The sequence below is a fragment of the Genypterus blacodes genome, unplaced genomic scaffold (assembly GCF_046128005.1).
Source record: "Genypterus blacodes isolate CSIRO-AG114 ecotype Tasmania unplaced genomic scaffold, CSIRO-AGI_Gbla_v1 ptg000112l_1, whole genome shotgun sequence".
Lineage (NCBI taxonomy): Eukaryota > Metazoa > Chordata > Actinopteri > Ophidiiformes > Ophidiidae > Genypterus > Genypterus blacodes.
The window spans coordinates 1,561,596-1,577,500 of record NW_027466916.1 but is presented as its reverse complement, the minus strand read 5'-3'; the positions used below and the strand labels follow the sequence as shown (position 1 = coordinate 1,577,500).

At 47.1% G+C, this 15,905-nt stretch overlaps 2 protein-coding genes across 2 annotated transcripts in view; one reads left to right on the top strand and one right to left on the bottom strand.

Annotated features, from left to right (window-relative positions):
- The window catches only part of plcb2 (phospholipase C, beta 2), a 14,735-nt gene extending 5,632 nt beyond the window's left edge, over positions 1-9,103 (bottom strand). The window contains exons 1-24 of the mRNA XM_076161530.1: positions 9,020-9,103; positions 8,664-8,741; positions 7,873-7,941; positions 6,875-7,015; positions 6,260-6,339; positions 6,094-6,147; positions 5,919-5,994; positions 5,721-5,821; positions 5,468-5,628; positions 5,232-5,378; positions 4,986-5,143; positions 4,276-4,358; positions 4,013-4,097; positions 3,435-3,641; positions 3,269-3,337; positions 3,089-3,185; positions 2,876-2,960; positions 2,653-2,777; positions 2,212-2,363; positions 1,541-1,705; positions 1,353-1,452; positions 1,093-1,197; positions 888-946; positions 643-769 (exon numbers count right to left, since the gene is read on the bottom strand). Of these exons, the coding sequence (XP_076017645.1) occupies positions 643-769; positions 888-946; positions 1,093-1,197; positions 1,353-1,452; positions 1,541-1,705; positions 2,212-2,363; positions 2,653-2,777; positions 2,876-2,960; positions 3,089-3,185; positions 3,269-3,337; positions 3,435-3,641; positions 4,013-4,097; positions 4,276-4,358; positions 4,986-5,143; positions 5,232-5,378; positions 5,468-5,628; positions 5,721-5,821; positions 5,919-5,994; positions 6,094-6,147; positions 6,260-6,339; positions 6,875-7,015; positions 7,873-7,941; positions 8,664-8,741; positions 9,020-9,103 (2,608 nt within the window). The remainder of the gene's footprint in view (positions 1-642; positions 770-887; positions 947-1,092; positions 1,198-1,352; positions 1,453-1,540; positions 1,706-2,211; positions 2,364-2,652; positions 2,778-2,875; positions 2,961-3,088; positions 3,186-3,268; positions 3,338-3,434; positions 3,642-4,012; positions 4,098-4,275; positions 4,359-4,985; positions 5,144-5,231; positions 5,379-5,467; positions 5,629-5,720; positions 5,822-5,918; positions 5,995-6,093; positions 6,148-6,259; positions 6,340-6,874; positions 7,016-7,872; positions 7,942-8,663; positions 8,742-9,019) is intronic.
- A 2,458-nt stretch (positions 9,104-11,561) lies between these two features.
- LOC143009515 (uncharacterized) lies at positions 11,562-14,595 on the top strand. Its single transcript, XM_076161520.1, has one exon. It carries the CDS (start codon positions 11,913-11,915, stop codon positions 12,546-12,548), a length of 636 nt encoding a protein of 211 aa, XP_076017635.1. The 5' UTR covers positions 11,562-11,912; the 3' UTR covers positions 12,549-14,595.
- The last annotated feature ends 1,310 nt before the right edge of the window (positions 14,596-15,905 follow it).

The following is a 15,905-nucleotide window of genomic DNA, read 5'->3' as shown; positions in this document are numbered from 1 at the left end:
TTTTGGCTCTTCTTTAGGTTCTTCTTCTTTAGACTCTTCTTTAGGTTCTTCCTCTTTAGGTTCTTCTTCTTTAGCTTCTTCTTCTTTAGCTTCTTCTTCTTTAGGTTCTTCTTTAGACTCTTCTTTGGGTTCTTCTTCTTTAGGTTCTTCTGCCTTAGGTTCTTCTTCTTTAGGTTCTTCTTCTTTAGGTTCTTCTGCTTTAGTTTCTTCTTCTTTAGGTTCTTCTTCTTTAGGTTCCTCTGCTTTAGTTTCCTCTGCTTTAGTTTCTGCTTTAGGCTCTTCAGTAGTGGCTTCTGGTTGCTCAGCAGGCTCCACGGCTGCAGCTTTGTCTAGGGAAAGTGGACGGTTCAACACATCAGTGATCAAATCTGTTAATTGTAATCTAGTTCTGGCAAAGACCAGGTGTCTCTAGGTTGCAGTTGTCCACCTTGTTGACCTCTACCCCTGTACCCCTCACTGTATCTATTACTAGAATGCAAAGGCCTATGGACCTGGCAAGTGAATACCAAATATCTCCACACTGCTGCAATTTTCAAAACAACAATGCCTGTGACCTGAAAATCATGAAATATTTATAATAATCATTCTAAAGCTGCCATATTATAATTAGAAATGCATTTCTTTGAAGAGAAACTTGATTACCTGCTGCCGCTGCTGCAGCCGCTGCTGCCGCTGCCGCAGCTGCAGCCGCTGCTGCAACTGCTGCAGCACCCACGGGTGCTGCGGCCACAGCCGGCAACTCGTAGGGGGAGACGAAGTCAGACGCGGGCTGTGTGGGCATAAAAAGCATCAGAACATCATAATGTCATAAAGTTGGTCATCTTACAGGAAGTTAATTAGTGACGGTTGGGTTTAAAATAGAACTCCAGCTTCTTCTTTGTTGTTACCTTAGCAGGCTTTGAAGGCTCTTTATCCTTGGTCGGGTTAAATAAGGCGTCCGTGAAATCTGAGGCAGAACCAAATGAGTCAGTGCACAAACGCAGCAGTAATTCAGATTTGATGAAGTGGAAATGCGTATGAAAGTAAACAACCAAGGACCAAACATATGTATGGATTTATAAATAACAGCATCGAGAGTAGAAAGTCAAGCACCTGCAAAAGCGGCGGGGATGTAGTCCTTGATCTCGATGTACACAAAGAGAGTCGGCAGCGTGAGCGGCATGTTGGCCTCACTACGCAGGCAGATGTGATGGAAGCCTGCAGGGCAGCAAACCTCAGAATTAATCACGAGCCAGCAGCTCCATTGACTCACGAGAAACTAGTTAGCAAACACCGAAGGGCCTTGGATGACTCAGTGCTGCTATTGATACAGTAAGCTTAGAGTGTTCTTCCTCGCTCTCTTCATCACTGACCTGATTGGATGGCATCAATAGGGATGATTCTGTGTCCCAGGAATTTGCCGTTTTCTTCGTGGACGACCATTCTCAGAGAGGCCATTTCTGGAAGCAAGATCTACCCCGACAACATCAGAGCAGAAGACACATCAGAACAAACAGAACACACATCTGAATATTAACCTGGTATACACACAATCACACACCTTCTCAAAAACAAAAGGCTCCTCATTCCACACGGGGTTAATGGCGTTGGGTGTAGTGGACCACTTGGTGCGGTATTTCTTCTTGGGGTCTCCCGGCAGCCCGACCACCTCCACCTCAACTCCTGTCTTCACACTCTTGTCACTCAGAAACTGACCTGAGTAGACCTGAAGAGACACAAGACGGACAAACGACAACATGAACATGAAACAAAGACAAAGACTGTTTTACTCCTCAATCTAGTCCAGCAGACAGCTTTAATGTTCATTAATCAGTTTTCCTGAAGTGCACTAGAATCAATGATGGAGCCTTAATGGAGTTTTGAAGTGATTGATTTGATCTTCTGGCAGCCAAACAACATCACATCAACATCAGTCTGAGGTGAAAAGGTTCACAGGTTTTGGATTATAATTATTATTTTGATGGGTCTAAAATAGAATCTATCAGAATGGGGGGTGGTTACTCTCCTCAACCCAGAGTAAGTCCCTCCCTGCTCCATAAAGCAAAACATCTAAAGACAAAATTTCAGGAGGCACTACTGAGGGTGAAGTTGGGCTACAGATGTTTGTTTAGTTTCTATTTTGTTTTCAATCCTGAAGAAAACAGTATTATATGCAAGACTGACTGCCAGAATGAGCTCTGTAGAACCAGAACGAGGGGGGAGGGGCTTCACCTTTATGGTCAGTGTGCTCGCCACCACCGTATCGATCCTGTCGCAGAAAGGATCGAACTTCTTGTCGCTGCGCCGCATCACATCGTGCTTGAGCAGGTAACCCGTCCTCCCGTTGTATTCAAACAGAGCCATGTTCAGCTGCATGGGGAAATCTGAGAAACACACACACACACACACACACACACACACACACACACACACACACACACACACACACACACACACACACACACACACACACACGGCTCGTTCACGCCCCCTGTCTTCAGCACAGGGCAGAGCAGGGAGCAGAGCACAGCAGAGAGCCTGAGAGCCTCAAGAAGGTGCAACACTGCCCTGCTGTGCTCAAAGGCAGAACTTGCAACATGACAACTGCAATGACATCATGGTGATTCCAAAATTACAATAACAATCAAATCTAATGCATGTGTCCGTTTGTACCCATGGTCTGGTAGTTGAGGGCCACAAACTGGCAGCCTGCGTTCCAGAACTGCTGCGGGCTGTAGTTTGAGGAGTCCATCCTGGTTCCTTTGGGGTAAATTCTGCTCATCTGACGCTTGTTGTATCTGAAGGACACGGCTCAGGGAGAAAATGTCTTTAAATCTGGATTATTGCAACTGATTAAAATAACAAATATGATTTAAGGATAACAACTTAAGGATACTCCACAAACTCAGCAGCAGTCTTGGAGATCATGGCCTCTGCTCTGGTCTCCACGAAGGAGGAGATGGCGTAACTTTTGTTTTTCTCTTTGAAGGACAAAAGGAATGAGGGGAAAAGATTTGATTCATTTTTTTTCTTATGTATTTCTAAGAAGAACAGTATATGTTGCCATGGTGATATGTTGCCCTGAGTGTATATATGTCCATAGACGTACTCTTAGCATTGTCAAAAGAGATGAATTTGCCGGGCTGGACGTAGTTGACCAGGGATGACATCGCCTCATAGGCTGTTACTTCCTGTCCTGCTGTGCCCTGAGGGAGAGTTAAAGGATGTTAGCTGATGTCAGAGCGGATTTGTTTGGAAAATAGTCTCAGTCAAAGTCCTCGTCCTTTACTTCATCTGATGTCTTCATTTTCTCCTCATCCTGTTCGTCCGTCTCTTCCTGCTCCTCATCTGGGTCCACCTCTGATCAACCACATCAACAACTCCTGGTTAAGGTCACAGTCCAATCACAACATCATGTCAGTAACAGCAAACTAGCTGGGAAAGAAACCTGTAACTGGAGCTGGAGTTCCCTCAGCGGGAGCAGCGGGAGTCTCCGGGGTGCCGGGTGCTGGGTCAGCAGGATCCTGGGCGGGGGCGTTTGGGTCCGGGGCAGCTGCGGCCAGTTCGGGTTTCTTGGCCGGTTCGTGGCTGCCCTTCTTGTTCTTGATCAGGATCTTGCCCATGAGCTCAGACGGGCTGGGGACCTGCTGGCCTGGCTTCAGCTGGACGGTGCAGATAAAGAGGAGACAACATATTTACTGTCTGTCTCTGCATACACGCACACAAACACACACGCTCGCTGTACACACAGTAAATCAGCTGGATGTGTCCAGGGGCCCAGGAGGGTCCCGTCTAATACAGATAAGAAGGGGAACAAACATATTTCTTGTCTCCACACTGGTGTGATCAGACTGCAGACAGCTGAGTCACATGTGCTCCTCTTTTATTTCACTATTTGTCAAACAAAGCATTCTGTCTCACAAACTAAATTAAAGTGAAATGTGAAGTGAATCCTCAAACACAGACTGTGATCTGTCTCGGCCTCTGTGTGTGTGTGTGTGTGTGTGTGTGTGTGTGTGTGTGTTGTACTCACAGGGTATTTCTCCAGTGCATCTGTTAACAAGGCATCTCCAAATATGGTTTTGCAGTAGTTGGCCATCTTCTCCTGCTGTTTCACTCTGGAACAAAGTGCAGTAACACCTGTTACAAAGTGCTGCTGCTGCCGGAGCAGAACGCTTCACTTACTTCCTCAATATGCCGCAGCGTCTGTATTCCATTTGTAGCATTAGAGAGTTTTTACAGTGGAATAACAGCAGTGCAGGGAATGTGGTGTGTTTGTGGGGGAAAAGGTCTTACGAGTCGACGTGGTTCTCAAATGAGAGGACGACAGGGTACATGGAGGTCTTGAAGGCGCTCTCATTAATGGCCTCAATCACATCCTGTCACAGGGACACAGAGACATTAGATTATAGCGTTTTATTAAAGGGAGATCCATCAAATTCAGTTTATTCTGCTGTGTCAGTGTTTAGACTGCTGGAACATAAAGCCAATCCATGCAGTATAAGCATGGGAGTGGAGCGCCCCCCTGAGGAAGAACGGTCAAGACATCCATCACCGCCTCGCTCCCAGACAGGAAGAGCGACGTGGTTACAAACAGCAGAGCTTCCTGCCTCTGACGTCTCACTCCAAACCAAATCACATCCAGAGTGTGACAGTAAACTGAGCCGGCTGAGGTGTTTGGTCTCAGCCGCACAGACGGGGGAGCTGCAGCTGCCCTTAAATGGAAGTGCTGAGCGTGAGAGGTGCTGGCGGTAACTGGCTGTGTGTGTGTCTTTGTGTGTGTTTGTACGTGTGTGTGTGTGTGTGTTTAAGCCTTCGTGTGCCTTTGTACTTTGTTCGCAATGTGAATAATAATAGAGATCTTAGTGGTGGTGTGTGTTTATGAAGGTTTAAAGCAGATGGCAAAGAGGAAAATAAGCTTTAAGATTCATGAGAGACAAAAGCAAAGACACGTTCAAAGACTCATTTCACGTTATTGAGTGAGTAAATGAACTACACATAAGCACCTTGAAGAGGATCTCAGTTGTCATGGTGAAGCCGTGGGTAATGATGGGCTCTTCATCTGGAGGTTTGCCCTTCCAGCAATCCAGCTCCAGGCAGCGGCAGCCGGACAGCAGGCACTGGCGGTACATCTCAGGAGAGGAGACGCCGGAGAACTGACCAGCTGGACGGACGGGACGGACAAACAGGACGTCAAAGGTCTGACAAAACTCACAAACAGGCAGAAAGTTAAACCCAAGCTCCAGAGCCACCTGTCAGGTATGTGTTGTGGGAGGATTTGATGAAGTAATGCGGTATGGGATGGTTCATCTCCTGACACTTAGCCAGCCGGTCCTGCACCACCACCGACGTCTCCGACCCCATCAGGTAGAACAAGAGTCCCTCTGGAGAAATCTGACCTGCAGGGGAAGGAAACGTACAGAAACATTCAGAGCTAAAGTCTGGACAGGAAGCGGGGTCACACACCTGCACGTGGGCGGGGCCTTACTTTTGTTTGAGTTGGATGTGTTGGGCTCATATTTGTCGATCAGGGCCTTGATCTGGTCTTGCCGCAGAGGGGGGAAAAGCTCTTGGTTGAGTCGCGCGTCTCTCTGCTTCTCGTTGAGGAACTTGGTGAAGTTTTCCTTGGTCATGTAGGGTTTGGTGGTGCTGGGGGAGAAATGAAGGATGAGCTTTTCATTGGACACTCGAATGTGTTTGTTTAAATGTCTGAGGTGTGACACAGTCCAGTCTTGACTCACTAAGACGTGAAGATCTCTTGGATCTCAGGCCGAGGGCAGTAATGCAACAAGAAGGTCTTGAAGGCCGTCTCAGTGAACACATCAGGCTTCATGGTGTCGTGCTGTAAACACAAAGAGAAGCCACGAGTGACGTCATCGCCTCGGCTGAGCACAAACAATCACACACAGAGTTAGAAAGCTGGAGGCAGAAGCTCTCACCTTTCCTTTAGGCAGGTGAGCTGAAGCCAGAGCACTCTCCACCCTCTTCTTATCAGACGGAAACATCTTGTAAATACTGAGAGAGAAAACAGGCCATTAAACATCAAAGGGTAATGATGAGGATGATGAGGATGATGATGATGCTCTCTATCGCCTCCAGGCGTGTGTGACCTACTTCTTCACAGGAATCTTCCCGTCCTTGTTTGTCTGAAGAGAGATGCGGATGTATCTGAGATTGAACACAGAAGGAGGCAGAGTGTGAGTGATGAAACGCTGAGTCACACCTGTTACACTGACATGCGCTGGAGTGAAAACGCTCACACGAGTCGACGTTCACCTACATTTTCTCCAGGAAAACTTGTCTGCACGCATTGTTTCTTGCAGCGTTGTAGGCAATTGCAAGAATATCAGTCGCCCAGTTCTGTTCAGTTTAATGAGAAAGTCACACACACACATGAGATGAATCCATGAAACTCCACCAGCAACACAAAGTCACCACTAGAGGGCGTGATCATTATGGCATTACAGGAAATGAGAGTAATGCAGGTTGCGTTTGAACAAAGTGCAATTCTGATTTAATTAGAACTGATTAAATCCGGATATTGGAGTCATAAAGCCCAATAAAAACTAAAAGGCAGAGAGGCGCATTACTGTGGGAAGCAGAGGCTCATTGCATTATCACTAATGGGCTGTGGTCTTAGATGAGCAATCAAAGAGGATCAGGGATACAAAGGGAGACTTGTAAACAGGGAGAGGAGTGTCAGAGTGCCAGTAAAACTAAGAGACATCCAGGCAAATGGGCCCATTAGAGAGAATATGGTAGTCAAAGTCATTTAGCTGCTGGAGTTACACTTTTTCAACACTATTCAACATTTTTCTTGTAATATTTAGACTTTTTTCTTCAAATATTACAACTTTACTCAGAAGAACCTTGTCCCCAATTCTGACTTTGTTACCTGCGTCACTTTCTCCTTGGCGGCAAAGAAGTTGTGATAGGTCAGGTTGACGGTGTCCATCCCCGAGACGATGGTGAGAGTCTTAGCCAGATGGTTGCTGTCGGGGAAATCCAGGTTGAACACATTGCGCACTTTGGGGTGCTGTGAAAGGTTAAACACACAGATTCAGATATCGTAAGGTTGTGAGTTAATGAACTTGTTATTGGTCCAGTCCCTCTGCACAGATTGGAGGCCTGGGAGCAGAAGCAGGCAAATGTGCTGACCAGGGTATGCAAAAGACACACGCTGAGGCTCGCATGCAGCCATATTCAAACAGTATACAGATACTGTACAGAGATGTGTACACAATCAAGCAGCAGGGAAGCCATGTTCTACCCGTACTCCTGTGTATCTGTCAATCTAAAGCCCACTCCTGTGCTGCTCATTGAGGCATAGAGCAGAACGCAACAGTGAGGCCTTTTCCCAAAACTCCTCAGGGGCACCAGAGGAGGATGTGCTGGCTTCCAACAGCACCCCAACTGGGACGATGCCTCGCTCTATGCTCTCTGGGGAACGCCTTTCAGAATGTTTCCTCTGAAAAACCTCACAGACGGATGGAGATGTTTGCATAGTGGAACTCTCTGCGGAAGCCAGCGAGCAGGGGGAACAAAAACTAGAAGTGCAGCTGTCAAACTCGGCTCGGCTGTGTGTGTGTGCGTGTGTGTGTGTGTGTGTGTGTGTGTGTGTGTGTGTGTGTGTGTGTGTGTGCGTGCGTGTGTGCGTGTGTGCAGTAGGTGTCACTGTGTGCGACATATGACAGTGACTGTTTGCGTATGTGTGCATGGAGGAGGGGCGTAGCTAGGAGACATGGGGATTCACTGCCATCTTTGCATTTCAAATACTCCGCTCATACGTAATGGGAAGCTTTACACCCATTTGCATGCCTGTGGAGATTCTCACACTCACAAGTTTGACCAGTGGAAGGGAAAGGATTCACCTTATTATAGAAGAATACTCACTTTTGGAAGTTTTGCATATTTTCCTGTTCTGGTGTCTCTGATGTTGGCAACATCCAAGAACGTTGTCTCCTAGAAACAAGAAGCAGATCGTTCAGGTCCAGTAACATGTAGGCGAGGATCCAAACATGGATTGAGATACAAGTCATCTTTTGGCAGAGTGTGTGAGAGATTCAACTGGTTGGTGTGCAGAATGTCTGGTAGGAAACGATGGTTTGTTATTGAACCATTTATAGTCATGAGAGTCAGCAGTGACTGAGCGCTGACACGGGAGGTAAATGACTGATTAAGAGCGACAGAGAGAGAGAGAGAGACAGAGAGAGAGAGAGAGAGAGAGAGAGAGAGAGAGAGAGAGAGAGAGAGAAAGAGAAAGAGGGAGAGAGAGAGAGAGAGGGACAGGAAAGATGGATGTTCCTCTCAGTGGAGTGCTTCACAGGCGGAGCTCAGCTTCAGCACGGCTGCATGATGAACCCACATCAGCACAAATCAATAACTCTACAGGCTGCTGAGGACCTGAAGGCGCAATGCAGCTCTCAACTATGACACAGCTTTGGTGGAGCCAGAGCCCATTCACGCAAATACAAATCACACACACACGCACACACACTGCACCCAAAATCCAAGTGTTTACTGCAGTGTAATCATTGTATAAATCTGTCAGCAGTCTGTTGCTCAGTCTGAAGCACTTTTGAGAGAAATCAATATTTAATTTCTATATTCACAGAATCAAACCCTGTGCTTCCCTGCCACTATGCTCCTGTATCCACAGTATGGATCTATATGTTTGACTTTACCTTGCTTTGGTTGACCCAGTACACATAGAAGCCTTTAGAGTCCACCTTTATGGTGACAGGGGATGTCTTCGTCGAGTCCTTCAAAGAGACGAAGACGTAGAAAGTCACATATCTTCAACACATATGATTGAAATAAACTACATCTATACGTCTTTAACAAACCACATGTACTTTACTAAACAGCACAAGAAGCTATAAGTTTGGTTCTAAGTTGATATCTAAGTTGATATCGTACAATGTCCGAGAAAGTTCCATATAATTGAATCTCTCATAGGATAGAGGTTTGAATATTCACACACGCGGATATTTTCACTTTGATTGAAGGTTGAAGACATTTCCCACAGACGCTCACTCACCTCTGACCACTTAGTGAATCTCTCTCCTTTGACCAGGTGTTCTTTCACCTCTGGGTGTTCCAGAAAGAATCTTTTCTTCAACATTTTGCGTCCTTCTCAGCTGTCCTTTGTCCCAGAACAATCCTATACCTCATGTATACGCACAACCTGCACACACAGCATGGCTGTAACCATCCACGGGCTTATCCATCCATTGCATCCAAAAGATGCATCAAAAGTGGCTGATGGAGTCAGGATGTACCTGAGGGCGCGCCCCAAGAAATATGCATTGCAAATAAAGCTGACATGGAACACGGCTAAAGGTGAACGCGTCCAGCCTCAGAGGAAGAGACGGATCCTGTGTTTGTACAGGAAGGCTGCTCATAATACTTTATTCTTTGGAGTCAGCTGGGACTGTTTTCACCACAATACTTGTAGTTTATGGCTGGAATATACATATAATATCTGATTTGAGCTAAATTCATTCACATAAATGTAGAGTTTGTGTTAATGCTGAATACTCCGCCTTATATGTGTTTAAATAAAACTTTACAGGCACCAGAAAACATAAATCAGTTCAATCTGGTTGTAATCAAATGAATTGCCTGTTTAGATTAGATTAGTGCAGCAAATAAGCAGAAAACCAATCAAACGCAGGTACTATAATGAAATCCTATTATTTCTATCTTTCATTGCACCTTTATACCAACTCAACTACAACTAGAGCAGAAGGATGTTCTGCAGTCCCGAGTGTGTAAACATGGCTGTGTGTGTGTGTTGACGTCCATGTAGCTCAGCTGTTTCCCTCCTACACACATACATTACAGACACGGCTCCACATACAGAATCACGCACGCTACCAGGCAAACATCCACACACTTCACCCGCCAGCTCATGTGTGTGTGTATGTGTGTGTGTGTTATTTCTTCATATTGTGCCGCAACCACCTGTCCGAGGTCATATTATGGTGTCATTTATGACTGGATAGGGGACATGGATGCTGTTTCAACAAAGGAGTCGTGTCATTTGGATATCATTCAAATAACCCTGGAGACCGAGCAATATCTAATGCAAACGCTCAGCCGGTCAGGGAGCAGAGCGGTGACATCTGGAAAGTCACTGCACGATTAGACTTAAGCACCCGGCAAGGATACATGCAAATATGAAACCTGGAGCCTTTATCTTTGTACAATAAAGGGGGTTTTATTAGTGTTTTAGTCAAGATTGTGCAACACTGAACCTGACACGACATCACCCTGATATTATACAGTCTGAAGCTGGAAGGTTAGAGGGTTAAATGATCATATGCATGATCATATGATCAATGTAATGTAATGTAATGTAATATGAAGTGATGTGATGGAGGAGATTTAGGATGTTAGGAGTTTTGTCAGGATCAGAGTTTACAGGTATATCAAGCTGAAGAGAGCTGAAGCAGCAGTCTGAGGTGGTGGCTGGATGGAATCCAATGAGACGCTCTGATTGAGAGACGCCCCCCCCCCCCCCCCCCCCCCCCCTCCTCCCCCCTCCATCCTCTTCCTTCCTCCTAACTCCTCCCACCTCAGAACAGGAAGCTGGACTGACAACTGAGGAACAGATTATTGCCCCCTGGGATAAACTGTGGTATCCCAAAATCAAATTCAATCAATAGGAGGCGCTACAGAGGCATGACATTTACCCTCGCTCAATTTATGGATGAGCTTTAAAGTGACACGGGGGCATTTGGAAAGATCTGAGCCTTTGTCACCTACGTGTTTGTTTTTGTAGGTTGCAGCATTCTGGAGATATTTGATGTTTTGCTTACAAAAACAGCTTGTTGTCATACAAATGACCTTGAAATGATGTCATCTTATTATCTCACTGGAGTATCTGTGTAAGCCTATTTGAATGCAATATGTTGGGTTGGTGTTTTTTTTTTATTTCTGCCTGTTATGTCATTGTTATTGACACCTGATTCACCTCTTGATTCACCTCTGTGGTTTCAAGGAGGGAAAAAGTCAAGAGCTGCGTAGTGTTGATGTAACAGGTAGAGAGAGGGGGAGAGAGAGAGAGAGGGAGAGGGAGAGGGAGAGGGAGAGGGAGAGGGAGGGAGAGAGAGAGAGAGAGAGAGAGAGAGGGGGAGAGGGAGAGGGAGGGAGAGAGAGAGAGAGAGAGAGAGAGAGAAACAGGGATGGGAGAAAGAGAGAGAGAGAGAGAGAGGTCAACACTGAACAGTTACACTGACTTTGCATTATAGATGATGTAATGTAAACATTGGGGTCCATATTCATTCATCACCTCTTTCCTGCCTCCATCTAACCTCATCACCATCAACACCATCCTCTGTGTGTGTGTGTGTGTGTGTGTGTGTGTGTGTGTGTGTGTGTGTGTGTGTGTGTGTGTGTGTGTGTACGGGTCTCTCCATCAGCCCTGCTGCACATCTGCTGCTGCTTTAAGAGGCACCGCCCGCCCCCTCGCCTGTATTTTTAGCTGAGCCAGCCGCTTCACTCTCCGGATCACACAGACAGTTGTGCCGTGGATGATCTCACTCCATCGGCTCTGATAGATGACATCAACTCCTATACTGCGCAAACAGCTGATCCCCTGGAGAGACACCGCTGTCCCGCTGATGTCGGATGCTGAAACGCGCAGTCACGCCGCCGTGGATGCTCGGTGTCCGTTATGAGACGCAACGCTGCACCGGGGACCCGAGATTCGGCGCAGTGATCCTCAGACCCAATGAATCACACGGGCTCCGTTTAGTTGCGCGACACTCCGATCCCGACGGCGGCGGAGCGGATTCGAGGTTCGAGGTGGTCCGGCTTCTTTCTCCTCAGCCCCCACCACCGGTTCCGGTCTTCTCTTGGATTGTGGATAATAAGAAGCCTTCAAGACGGAGGGGGTGGTGGAGCATCGAGGGAAGAACAGGGGCAACATGAGAGAGCGGGACTTCATGCCCAATATGGAGAGGGGCAAACCTGCAACTTATACGGGGGACAAAAAGGCTAAGATGGCTGCTAAGACTAACAAGAAGTGGGTGAGATTAGCCACCGTGTTTGCCTACGTGCTGTCTGTGTCCTTAGCAGCCATTATTCTGGCCATTTATTACAGCCTGATCTGGAAACCGACCAGCGCATCCTCCTCTGCGCTCAAGCCGGTGCTCCCCCCAGCCGCAAACATCTCAGCCAACATCTCAGCCAGCAGCCACAACGTCTCAGACTCGAACTCTACGCAGGCGGGGACGCAGACGCCGTTGAACCAGACCGCTGCGGGTCAGGACGCCCGCACTCAGGCGTTCCGGTGGACCGACAGACCCCAGAGAGAGGAAGAGGAGGAGGAGGAGGAGGAGGAGGAAGGGGGACCGTACGCGTCCATCGGGCCCACAGAGAGTACGGACGTTTTGCGCGCAGAGACACGCGGATCTCCGTCCACAGTGAACCGTTACACAACGTCCAGCAGGAACGTGCGCGGGAATGAGGACGAGGACAGGGACTGGGACACGGACGCGCACGCGCACAGCAGGCGGGAACGGGGTGGCGGCGAGGCGGACAAACGCGACCCCGAGCAGTGATGCCTCCTGCCACTGGATCCTCAATCGGCCAGGGCCTCATCCCTACACACACACACACCCTCTCACACTGGTCCAACAAGGAGTGTTTTACGGACTCTCGCCGCGGGTCGGATAACACACACGTCGTCTTCTGCTAACTTGTCGATGGATGCTGGAGGACTCTCTCACACACACACACACACACACACACACACACTCACACACACACACACACACACACACACCTCCCTTCCTCCCTTCAACACAAACTCCACATCTTGTTTTAGGCCTTAAAACAGTGTGTGTCCACTTCCCCCCCTGGACAGAGTGGAGTGGAGTGGACGGGTGTGGATGTGTCTCCAGGTCGGATCGCCTCATTAGGTGTCTCACAGGCAGACATCACTTTAACACTGCCATTCATCAGCTGGTCTCAATGATCATCAAGCTTATTCTCTCTTTGACGGACAGAACTTGGATTCCGAGTTGTGAGGAGCCTGCATTGTTGAGTTATGCTCAGGTATGTGCATATAAACATGTCAATGTAACATGTAACGTGTCTCTGCTTATGGACAGACGAGGAGGACGGACATCTTTTGGCCCTGATGAACTTTTAGTGCAGTTAGCTCATTTCTCTGGCGGTCCCAGTCTGTATGCTAGGTGTGACTATAACACAAGGTACTGAATAAACATCCTTAGAAAGCAAAGCCATTTCTATTGTTTTATAATAGATCACTGTCAATCATAAATGAAGAAGTGACATTATCCTGTGTGTTAGCAATGTTATTCTATTTATTTAAAGCCATAGTGGATCTATATTCAAATAAATGTTAGGTTCTCCTAACATCGTATACTTATACTGTCTCCAAAGCAGATGTGTCACTGGTGCATGGACGAGATCAAAGCGGAGAGTTCAGGGGAAGAGAAATACAAAGAACTGTGTGTGTGTGTGTGTGTGTGTGTGTGTGTGTGTGTGTGTGTGTGTGTGTGTGGTCAGTCTGGAGATGTGAGCAGTTACTCAGCTGTGTTGAGGAGAAGAGCAGCCTTTATCTCCCAGTCTGCCACAGTTCAGACTCTCACACAAGCACTTCACACAGTGACATGTGGTGAACTGTGTGGAGTGGAAATGGGACCAAAGCGCCCTCTGTGTGTGTGTGTGTGTGTGTGTGTGTTGATTTGAGAGCTCTGCTGTTACACCGTACTGAGTACAGAAGAACACATTACACAATAGGGCCCAGTGCTATTTCCATCCAGCTCTGTCTTAGCAGGAGTGTTTGGCTGAGAGGTGTGTGTGTGTGTTCATGCTGCCAGTGACACACACCATCATTCACTAACACACTGAAAACTAAACCACTCCACTTCCACTGAGCAGCCTGATAATGACACAAAGTGACACTGTGGGTTAATATCAGTGTGTGACGGAAACCAGGGGGTTTCACACACACACACACACACACACACACACACACACACACAAACAGAATTATAATGTATAGCCGGAAACCATGAAAATGTCATTTAGTGTGTATGTGTGTGTGACACTGTAACAGGCGTGTCAATGCTGCTGCTGCTGACTGTGTGTGTGTGTGTGTGTGTGTGTGTGTGTAGCCTTGACAGACTTGCTTTGAATGCTTCTTTATGAGCCTCCTGTGATGAATGAGAGGAGTAACGGCCTCTCTATTGATGCAGGAGTCCATCAGGGCTGACAGGTATTAGGAGAAACCATGTCTAAGTGAGGAGACGACCTCTGACCTTATGACTCTTGCACCCAGTCACAGGCAGATGATCACGCTACCCGATCAGTCATGTATGACATAGATTCATTTTTGTAGCTCGCTCGCTGTAAGAAATCAACAAAGAGTGTGAGAGTTAAACTGAAGCTTCCTGTAACACTGAGCTCAAATGTTTCAAGTTGATTAAAATTCTGTTTCCCAGAAACAGTTTTACTCAGGAGACGGTTTGGCGTCAGTGAAGGTGACAAACTACACTTGAGGTGTGAGACATTTCCAGCTGAGCTTTACAGTCCATCTTTGTTTCATCACGACACGATCACACACACGTTATGAAATATTCACACGCTGCCATTCAACCATTTTAACTCACACATGTCTATTGATAAAACAGCTAAAGTATAAAGAGATGAAGCCTAACTGAAGCCTGTGTTGCCATGTGTTCTTCAGATATACACCAGCGCCTCCTTCCACTTATGGCTTCGCTTTAAACATTTGCATGAATGAATCACAGTAGTGACACACAGGATCAGGTGACGCACGGCGACGCTTCCCGGCACGCCGTCCTGCAGATGATCCAGATATGGGTGCCAGCATTTCAAAGGGCCATAAAACATAAAAGAGCCACGCTATGTTATTGTACAGGATCCAGACTAAACTACAGGGAACCGCTGGATTCATCTGTCATGTTCACAACACATCCGCTCTGAGATCAGGCTGCACCTCCACTGGCTTTACCCATCAGCACCTCATTGAATTTATGGATTTATGGGATGATTTATGTGAATGAGTTCAAATTATTATATAATAACAAAGCACCAGTAATCACTGCATATGAATAAGCTGCAGAAGCCCCAGAGTGTTATTGTAAGAGTAGCGTTGCATTAAGGAGATAGGTTGGAGTCTAAATTAAAACCAAACATCCTGATGAGATGCAGGATAATCTGCATATCTGATTATTAAACTAAATTAAATTCATCCCTTCAATGCAAAGTATGTCTTTGTTCTGCCAGGCTTCACCTCCGGCTGCTGATTGGCACTAAAAACACAAACAACAACCGTAGATCAATAATTGTGCAGATGGCACATGGACGTCCTCGTCAGCCCAGCTTCCTGTCTCCAGACCGGGGGAAAGGATGTGTGTGTGTGAGGGGGGTGGAGGGAAGGGGAGTGTGTGTGTGTGTGTGGGGGGGGAGGGGGGGGGATTGACGCACATGCTTAGTGGAGGTTGCCAAGCTGCCTGTGTGAGTCTCTGGCAGGGCCGCGACTCTGTGCCATTCAACCTGCATCAATCAACTAATGAAACACCTCCAGAGGCTCCGGCTCCTGGTTGAGCCGGGGTATCGTTCATATACAGTAGAAGTAAAGGTTTCCATTCTGCAGCATGAAGGCCAGAGAAGTGTGTCAGTTTGTTTGGGTTTAGAGAGAGACTCAAAGATCTTACAGCGGCTCTGGCCTCAACACCTCTTTGCTTTAGAGCTTCTACTGTTTTGTTTTGTTCCTCTGCAGGCGCCTCTCTGACATAATCCTACACTGCACTTCAATCCTCCAACCACAGCCTACTGGACTCATTTCCATAATCGAAAATATCAACACCCACTGTACTGTACGGTTGCATCAGACCCTTCAAAACATGAGCGAGCGTGCCGCA